Genomic DNA, 9,927 nt, shown 5'->3' on the forward strand with positions numbered 1-9,927 from the left:
GACCAGTAGATCTTTTCGTGACAACAGTGCAATACAGGGACCGCAATACCGCCCCTGCTGCCCCGATTCTCCGGCCAATCTCCTGCTCCTTTCTACACTCACTCATGAACAAAACCCTGAGGTACTTGAACTCCTTCACTTGGGGTAAGGACTCACTCCCTACCCGGAGTAGACAATCCACCGATTTCCTGCTGAGAACCATGGCCTTAGAGGCGCTGATCCTTATCCCAGCCTCTTGACACTCAGCTGCGAACCGATCCAGTGAGTGCTGAAGGTCACAGGCCGATGATGCCATCAGGACCACATCATCCGCAAAAAGCAACGATGCAATTATCAGCCCACCAAACTGCAACCCCTCTCCGCCACGACTACGCCTCGATATCCTGTCCATGAAAGTCACAAACGCTGTCCCTGACTTCCACGCAGTCTTGAAAAGGCGTGTCAACCAAGACAGCCCCTCAACACCCAGAGCCTTCAGCATTTCTGGACGAATCTCATCAATCCCCGGGGCTTTGCCACTGTGGAGTTATTTGACTACCTCAGTGACTTCCCGCCGGGAAATTGATGTCGATCCCCCATCACACTCCAGCCCTGCCTCTATCACAGAGGGTGGGTTTGTTGGTCTAGTCGGGTTCAGGAGTTCCCCAAAGTGTTCCTTCCATCGCCCAATTACCTCCTCAATTGAGGTCAGCAGTGTCCCATCCCCGCTGTACACAGCTTGAATGGTTCCCCGCTTCCCCCTCATGAGGTGTCGGACGGTTTTCCAAAAGCGCCTGGGTGCCGTCTGAAAGTCCTTCTCCATGACTTCTCCAAACTCCTCCTCCTGTTTTGCTTCCCTCACAGCTGCGGCTGCAGTCCTTCGGGCCTGCCGGTACCCTGCAACTGCCTCGGGAGTCCCCCGGGATCATCAACCACTCCAGTTCGATGTCCCCCGCCTCCACAGGAATGTAGGAGAAGCTCCGCTGGAGGTGGGAGTGGAAGGTCTCTCGGACAGGGGCCTCCTCCAGACGTTCCCAGTTCACCCGTACTACACGTTTGGGTTTACCAGGTCTGTCCAGTGGCTTCCCCCAACACCTAACCCAACTCACCACCAGATTATGATCAGTTGACAGCTCCGCCCCTCTCTTTACCCGAGTGTCCAATACATGCGGCCTCAGGTCTGATGATACGATCACAAAATCGATCATAGACCTTTGGCCTAGGGTGCTCTGGTACCACGTACACTTATGAGCATCCCTATGTATGAACATGGTGTTCGTTATGGACAATCCACGACTTGCACAGAAATCCAGCAACCAAACACCACTCTGGTTCAAATCGGGGTGGCCGTTCCTCCCAGTCACGCCCCACGAAGTATCTCCATCATTGCCCACATGTGCGTTGAAGTCTCCCAGGAGAACGATGGAGTCCCCTACTGGAGCCCTATACAGGATTTCATTCAGGGTCTCCAAGAAGCCCGAATATTCTGCACTGCTGTTTGGTGCATAAGCACAAACAACAGTCATAGTTCCACCCCCCACAGATCATAGGTGTAGGGAGGCGACCCTCTCGTCCACCAGGGTGAACACCAACGTAGAGGCGCTCAGCTGGGGGCTAGTTAGTATCCCCACACCAGCCCGGCACCTCACACCTTGAGCAACTCCAGAGAAGAATAAAGTCCAACCCCTATCCAGGAGTAAGGATCCAGAGTCTCGACTGTGCACCGTAGAAGTAAGCCCCACCAGATCTAATTGATAGCGCTCCACCTCCCGCACCAGTTCCGGCTCCTTCCCCCCCAGCGAAGTGACATTCCACGTCCCTAAAGCCAGCTTTTGCTGCCCAGGTCTGGTCTGTCTAGGCCCCCTGCCTTTACTGCCACCCATTTGGCATCGCACCCGATCCCAATGGTTTCTCCCGTGAGTGGTGGGCCCGCGGGATGAAGATGTATAGGTAGTTATGAAAAAAAAAAGACAGAAAGTTCAGTGGGAGATCAGGGGGAAGGGGGGTCTCCTCGATACAGAGTTTAGCAGGCTGACAGCTGATGGGAAAGAGCTGTTCCTGAGTTGCTAGTTGGGAACGGAGAGACCTGTTGCACCTCCCAGAGGGGAGGAGGGCAAACAGTTAGTGACCTGGGTGGGAGGTGTCCCCAACCATGCTGCGCGCCTTCGGCATCCGACATTGCTTGCTCTGGACAGGACCTCAATGGTGGGGAGAGGTTAGCCAGTGATTCGCTGGGCAGTTTTCACTACCCTCTGCAGAGTTTTCCGGTCCGAGGCAGAGCAGTTTCCATACCAGACTGATGCAGTTGGTAAGAATGCTCTTGATGGCGCAGCGGTAGTTCACCAGAATCTGAGGAGACAGATGGGACTTCTTGAGTCTCCTCAAAAAGAAGAGATGCTGATGAGCCTTCTTGACCAGGGCTGAGGTGTTCAGGGTCCAAGAGAGGTCCTCGGAGATGTGGACACCCAGAAACGCATCTCCTTTTATTTACATTTTCTTTACATTTTCTTTTACGTTTTGAACAATCACAATAAAGACCTATTCTAAAGAAAAATAGAAAAGATGTAAAGGGACAGATTCAGTAATGAGCAATCAAGTGGATGAGTCTTATTAAAAACTGACAAACAGTAATTTAATGTTGATTAAAACTTACAGTAACATTCTTTAATTTGTGGTTTAATTACACTCATGATCAGTTTGTGGATGCTTTGACTGTGAGTCTACGGATGGACTCTGAGCTTTTTCCTCCCTGGATCTTCTCTTTCAGGCTTTGGTTATAAGCAGCGCAGCCCGCCGCACCTCCACGGTGGGAGAGATTGTCAACCTGATGTCAGTGGACGCTCAGCGCTTCATGGACCTCATCACTTACATCAACATGATATGGTCTGCCCCTCTGCAGGTGGTGCTGGCCCTTTACTTTCTCTGGCAGGTAGGATTACAGAGCAACTACAGACTTTCACACAGGTCCAAGTTAACCATCATAACCAACATAATCTCTATGCCGAGGTAGTCTCACATGAGCACATTTGAGAGGTAACATAAGCGTGGCAAACCATACCCATACCAAAACTATAATATTTTGTTACTTTACTTTCTGAAATGGTTTAAGTGAACATGAGTGCTTATCCTAACATAACCCTGTCCAATGTTGGTGGAAATGTTTTTATCTATTGCTGTGCAGAACCTGGGTCCATCCGTGCTAGCTGGAGTGGCTGTGATGGTTCTGATGGTTCCTGTTAATGCCGTCATTGCCATGAAAACCAAAACATACCAGGTGGGACACAGACAAACATCTTCATTCCCTTTTTCTTAGCTAAGCCTTTATGACTAAGTCCTCTTATTGGCCTTTCCCAGTCGTTTTAATTTTCAGATAGCTCAAATGGGCATATCCAACATACTATATTGTATGTAGGCAAACAACCATGGGGCAGTAATTCTAGTTTACATTCATACATACAGAGGCCCTACCTAACCAAGGTGTCAGTTTGTAGTATTGTCAAGTAAAATTGTATTTATATATTCCAAAATCACAAATCACAATTCTCGTCAAGGGTCTTTACAGTCTGTACAGATATGACACCATCTGTCCTTACACCCTCCTATTTAGGGCATGCTTAAAATAGGACGGACTGACATGCAATAGATGTCATATACACAGAACCGACCAACAAAATCACTGTATATACAAGTTTCGATGACAAAATGTACATGTGAAGATTGTCTGATTTGTTTCTCTTTAAATACTTTGTGCGTGTTTGTGCTGAGCAGGTGGCTCAGATGAAGAGTAAGGACAATCGCATTAAGCTGATGAATGAGATGCTAAATGGCATCAAGGTGCTGAAACTGTACGCCTGGGAGCTGGCCTTCAAGGACAAGGTGTCTGAAATTCGTGAGAGTGAGCTGCGGGTCTTGAAGAAGGCCGCCTATCTGGGTGCAATGTCCACCTTCACTTGGGTCTGTGCACCTTTCCTGGTGAGTCCAAAGAAGTCTATAGTTGCTTTCAAAATTACACAGAACCTCATCATGTTGTTCAGCTAGCACAGACACCCAAGCCAGCCCCAGCATCTATACATACTGTGACACTTATGCTCTTGTCATTCTGTCACCCTGTCCAGACTGTCTAAAAATAATTTACTCTTTACTATTACTATTTAACTATACTGCAAATAAAAACTATGTATGTCATCAGAATAAATTGAAAAGAGCTGTAATCCCATTACTTTCTCCTTACCGCTGGGCTGCTCCACAGGTTGCCCTCTCCACTTTCACTGTGTACGTGCTGATTGACGAACACAACGTGCTTGATGCCCAGAAGGCCTTTGTGTCACTGGCACTCTTCAACATTCTCCGTTTTCCTCTCAACATGCTGCCAATGGTCATCAGTAGCATGGTGCAGGTTAGTGTGCCTCCACTTTCATGATCAGTCACCATCACTTATCTCCACTGTTCTGCTGGATAGCATTGCTTTTTTTATGTTTGATTATCAAGTAGTAAGAAATACGGTATGGTCGTAGAACTAGAAGGTGTGGCAAAGAAAGGCCTTCAACTCGCTTAAAATGAAGGCCTTCTGTCAGAGCAAGCAGGAGAGATATAAATAGCAATACCTAGATCTCTACGAGTTTCATTTCCAATATTATAAAAACATTCTTGTTAGCCCATCAATGGAGAAATTGGCTCTTTAGGTGAAATGACACACACGACTAAATCCAGTGCAGAACTCAGAATGTCTTTAAGGGCTGAAATCAAAAGTTTTGAGATTTCTACCTCTACCAGAGTGGAGGTGAATGGAACTATGGTGCTGCTCAAAGCTATAGATAGAACGATTAATCAGTTATCTGGCATTTTGACATAATTGACATTGGCCAATAAACAAAAGAAAATGTCTGCAGGCAGCATTGTCAGTGTGGCTGTTGTGCAACAATGTTAGCACTCCCCTTTATGACTTTTGGGAAGGTGGCGATTAAGTTAGTTTGGAGTCCTGTACTATAACAATCATAAATCCTGCTGTAAACATTTTGCTAAATTTCCTCAGTCATCTAAATGTGAAAAAACTTTCTAAAAAAAAAAAAAATTCTACATGTTAACACATATTTCCTTAATGACAGCAAATCTTATCTAAAATTGTTATTGGCTAGTGTTTTTTTTATATATATATATATATAATGTTATGATAAAGCAGCTGATTTCTCTATCCCGCTCTTAAATACCTAGATACCTTTTATCTAGCTGCACTTCATTCAAACTGGGGAATTTGTTGATGAGTGTATGGTAGCATACCTCTGCTGTAAGCTTAGGGCATCGAGAGGCATGAGGTTGGTAAGATTTAGCAAGGATTTGATGCTGTTGAGGGTAAAGGAGAAAAGTTAAACTGTCCTTCTATTGTTTTGGGGTTTCAGTGTGGGCAGAACTAAAATTTTAACTTAACCTCCCCCTCCCGGTCCTTGTGGGGTTTCCTCCCTCTGTCTGTCGTCAGGCCAGTGTGTCCTTGAAGCGCCTGAGAGTGTTTCTATCACATGAGGAGCTGCAGGAAGACAGTGTGGAGCACAAAGCAGTAGCAGGCTGTGAGTCTTTGGTTTTCTTTCTGTTGCTGTGTCTGTTGTGCCCACCCTCTTCTACTCCAAGAATTGTACAATCCCCTGTTCTTTGTACGTATGTACATGGAGGTATTTCACATTCAGTCTATTAGTACGTCTCTTCTTTCTTCCTCTCAGCCCCACACAGTATCTCCATAGTGGATGGAGTTTTCAGCTGGTCCAGAACTGAATCACCAATACTCAAGAAGTATGTAATTTTTTCTCCAGGATGCTTCAGTGCATTCACATACACCGATCAGCCATAACATTATGACCACTGACAGGTGAAGTGAATAACACTGATTATCTGCTTATCATTGCACCTGTCAGTGGGTGGGATATATTCGGCAGCAAGTGAACATTTTGTCTTCAACTTGATGTGTTAGAAGCAGAAAATATAGGCTTGGACTTGTGGGGTGTTCCCGGTCTGCAGTGGTCAGTACCTATCAAAAGTGGTGAACCAGACACAGGGTCATGGGGGGCCAAAGCTTATTGATGCACCTGGGGAGCGAAGGCTGGCCCGTGTGGTCCGATCCAACAGACGAGCTACTGTAGCTCAAACTGCTGAAAAGGTTAATGCTGGTTCTGATTGAAAGGTGTCAGAACACACAGTGTGCCGCAGTTTGTTGCGTATGGGGATGGTGGAAATAGATACAAAAAAACATTAAAATAATTTGGTGTTCAAAATAGTGGCTTGCCCACACTACCTCATTTTAAAGGTAGATTCACTATTTTTCAGCCGTCTTAAAACAATACTCAGATGCCCATGTGTACAATGAAAAAGTTGCTGGAATTGACCCTTCCTAAGTCCCGACCCTTTTTGCTCTGTGCTCCGGTTAAGCAGGCCTCAGTCAGAACATCGGTCAACTTCCTCCTTTCCTGTACTTAGATATGCTATGCGCTTTTTATCATTAGTCATCATTGTTAATGTTTGATAAAGAATTGTTACTGAAAATTTTTTGGCTTCTAAAGATGGAAAGAAAAAGTTTGAGAACCACTGCCCTAGAATGAACCATCTTTATAGAGGGATCGGTCCTCTTCTACGGAGTGCGCCATGTTGACACACCATGCTTCTACAGTAGCCCAGAACAGACAGACCAAACGCAATGGATAGGGCCTTTCATGTTTTAGCAGCCACTGTAGTTTCCCCTACGTGCTTAGAAGGCTGTGGCTCAGAGGTGGAGCAGGTCGTCCACTAATCGGAAGGTTGGCGTTTCATCCTCCTCTTGCTGCATGTCAAAGTGTCCTTGAGCAAGATACTGAACCCCAAAGTGCTCCTGTGAGTGTGTGATTGCAGTGAGCAGTTGGCACCTTGCATGGCAGCCACTGCCATCAATGTATGAATGTGTGTGAATGGGGTGAGTGTGGCATGTAGTGTACAGCGCACTATATGCGTGGTCAAAAGACTAGAAAGGCGCTATACAAGTACAGTCCATTTACCATTTAAACGTGTATTCAACACCACTAGACGGCACTACAGCCTGCACACTTTTAAGTTAGCTAATGTTAGCAAAACGCAAGCTAGCTAGCTAATGATTGATATAGACTAGCTAGTTAGATGATAAAAGCGACATATACTGTACAAAGTCACAAAAAATGCTAACGAAGTACAGCAAAGGAAGAAGTTGACTGAGGTTTGCTCAACTGTTAAAGGAGCACAGAGCAAAAGGGGTGGGACTAAAGAAGGGCCAATTGTCCCTCTTGTCTATCCTGAGGTCCCTTCCTAAACAAATTTGTTTTGTACAAAATTCCCACAGCAATAAAATTGATTCTGAAGTGAGTTAAATGTCCCTGTGTGTCTGCAGGCTGACTGTGCATATCCCAGAAGGCTCTCTGGTGGCCGTGGTGGGACACGTGGGTTCAGGAAAGTCCTCACTGCTCTCTGCCCTGCTCGGAGAGATGGACAAACTAGAGGGAACCGTGACTGTCAAGGTGGCTGACACAGTGAGGCACTCAATCACAAGTGTGCTCTGAAGACTCTGTCTGCTGCTTTTTTCAACATTGATAATATCATGAGATGTTAGGCTTGAAGTAGCACAGGCCATTAAATAAGACTTTTAATCAAAATAGTAATTGCTCTGTCTTTCACATTATGTATACATTTTTGTTTGTAATTTTTTTTTTTTAATAGTTTTTAATTTCAATTTTTTTGTTATTTAGTTTTTGTCTCGTTTTTCCCCCCATAGTTTTTGTTGAAATGAATGCTGACCCTTACCTGAATCTAATCTGCAATGTGTTTGTGTATGTTGCCCTACAGGGTTGGGTGGCCTACGTTCCCCAGCAGGCCTGGATCCAAAACTCCACACTCAAAGAAAACATAATGTTTGGTCAGGAGAGGAGAGATTCCTGGTATCAGTGTGTGGTGGATGCATGTGCCCTTCGGCCTGATCTGGAGATCCTTCCTGCTGGAGACGAGACCGAGATTGGAGAGAAGGTATCAACTCATGATCACAGTCTGTTTATCTGTTGAGTGGGACCAATGTATATAAGGTCTAGTGTGTAGGATTCAGTGGCATCTAGCGATGAAGTTGTAGATTGCAACTAATTGAACACCACTCGTGTCTGTATTTGCGTCCTGGGAACAGGCTGTGAAGTGTGTAGGAGACACTACAATGGCTGCAAAACTTTGCTCTAGAAAAGCTTTATCTAGAGGCAGTGTTTGGTTTGTCCCTTGTGGGCAACTGTAGAAACACAGTGGGCTCCATGGAAGGCAACCTGTAGCGTCTGTAGATATAAAGGCTCTTTCTATTCTGTTCAGGTGAATATACACTAATGAAAACATACCTATACCTTTTCCGACAATAGTTCCTCCTAAATGTTACACACTGGACCTGGACTGGTAGGATCAAGTGGTTGAAAGTCCCATAGCTGGCAGCAGTTTTTGGGACGAGAAGGCCCCATGTCTGGCTCTATACAGTTTTAAAACTTACCTGTATATGTCTCTCTTTTGTACAGGGGGTGAATCTGTCTGGAGGTCAGAAGCAGAGGGTGAGCCTGGCCAGGGCTGTCTACTGTGACCGTGCTGTGTACCTGCTGGATGACCCACTGTCTGCAGTTGACGCTCACGTGGGAAAACACATCTTTGATCAAGTCATTGGCCCACAGGGACTGTTGAAGGACAAGGTTTGTATGATCTCAAGCTTAAATCCCCTGTGAGCAAAAGCCTTACTATCGCCTCGTTTCATTGACTTTAAGGGAAATCTGACCGAATCGGACCTGGTGGCAGGCATTAAGAATAACTACAGAAAGAGTCAATCTCTCCAATGTTTGTGCCAACCTAGAATGAATACAGTAATGATTTACTGATTTTAAAATGGTAGACCTTTTACAAACCAGCATGTTAAATGTGTGTATGTCTGCAGACTCGTGTGCTGGTGACCCATGGGCTGAGCTACCTGCCCCAAGCCGACCTGATCCTGGTCATGGTGGAGGGACAGATCACAGAGATGGGTTCCTACCAGCAGCTCATGGCCACAGAGGGAGCCTTCTCTGAGTTTCAGCGAACATACAGTGCTGTCGACCACACTGATAACAATGGTGAGACACACACATACACTGAACTCTACACAGCCACAGTGAGTGTATATCATGGATGCCTGCTGGAAATGTAAAAATACAGCAAAGTATTTTATCATTTCATAATTGCAATGCTAAGACTAAAACAAAATCTCCCCCTTGAACATTAACTGTGTTTTTTGGCTCTTAGTTGTTTGTTGCAGTGGTGGCAGGTAATATTTAGGGATCAATCTTTTGTCATAAAAAATGTTTTTTCCTTCTTTCATTTAGAATCTGTACCAAAGAGTGGAACGAAAGGAATAGACAATGGCAGTGCGACTGCTTTTGTTGGGTGAGTAAATCTGGCACAGAGAAATTAGATCTTAGATCAGGCTTTAGATACACAGACAATATACCTCTTATTAGAGGTTATTAATTGTTTGTTTGGCACGTGGGATTTGGTAACCTCGCAAGGTAGCTGGAATCGCAAGATCACAAAATCATAAGATCAAGCAAGAATCCATCTTGCCAGGCTTTAATCTTTACGTCCTATGAGGAGCTACTGCTCAAGCTGTAAGCGTGGTTTAACTGTATTGGTGAGTGAAAAGTGACGAAAACAACAATTGCCACTGGTTAAGAGGTTAGCGTAGATGCTGCTATCAGTGATATCAGAACTAGGGGGTGTAGAATTGGTGTGTTGTGGTTAGGGTTGCAAAGGGACGGACATTTTCCGGTAAATTTACGGAAACTTTCCATGGAAAGATAGGCTGGGGAATTTTGGAAACATTCCAATTTGGAAACTTTCATGGGAATTAATAGGGAATTAATGGGAAATTAACTGGAAAAGTTGGGTAATTCATACAATATTGAAATGTATTTT

General features: G+C 45.1%; 1 protein-coding gene across 7 annotated transcripts in view; it reads left to right on the plus strand.

Moving 5' to 3' along the window:
* Positions 1-9,927, plus strand: part of abcc1 (ATP-binding cassette, sub-family C (CFTR/MRP), member 1) — a 45,850-nt gene that overhangs the window by 19,332 nt on the left and 16,591 nt on the right. For 4 of the 7 annotated variants that reach the window (XR_007881832.1, XM_051386826.1, XM_051386827.1 and 1 more), the window contains exons 10-20: positions 2,747-2,908; positions 3,161-3,253; positions 3,748-3,951; positions 4,229-4,375; positions 5,453-5,540; positions 5,691-5,760; positions 7,358-7,496; positions 7,810-7,986; positions 8,508-8,675; positions 8,915-9,089; positions 9,339-9,399. Coding sequence is in view for 6 of the 7 variants with exons in the window: in XM_051386826.1 (XP_051242786.1) it covers positions 2,747-2,908; positions 3,161-3,253; positions 3,748-3,951; positions 4,229-4,375; positions 5,453-5,540; positions 5,691-5,760; positions 7,358-7,496; positions 7,810-7,986; positions 8,508-8,675; positions 8,915-9,089; positions 9,339-9,399 (1,484 nt within the window). In the remaining variant the exon portion in view is untranslated. The remainder of the gene's footprint in view (positions 1-2,746; positions 2,909-3,160; positions 3,254-3,747; positions 3,952-4,228; positions 4,376-5,452; positions 5,541-5,690; positions 5,761-7,357; positions 7,497-7,809; positions 7,987-8,507; positions 8,676-8,914; positions 9,090-9,338; positions 9,400-9,927) is intronic. The other 3 variants (XM_051386828.1, XM_051386830.1, XM_051386832.1) reach the window with 1 other exon arrangement.

This window comes from Dicentrarchus labrax, unplaced genomic scaffold (genome assembly GCF_905237075.1).
Source record: "Dicentrarchus labrax unplaced genomic scaffold, dlabrax2021, whole genome shotgun sequence".
In the NCBI taxonomy this organism is placed as follows: domain Eukaryota; kingdom Metazoa; phylum Chordata; class Actinopteri; family Moronidae; genus Dicentrarchus; species Dicentrarchus labrax.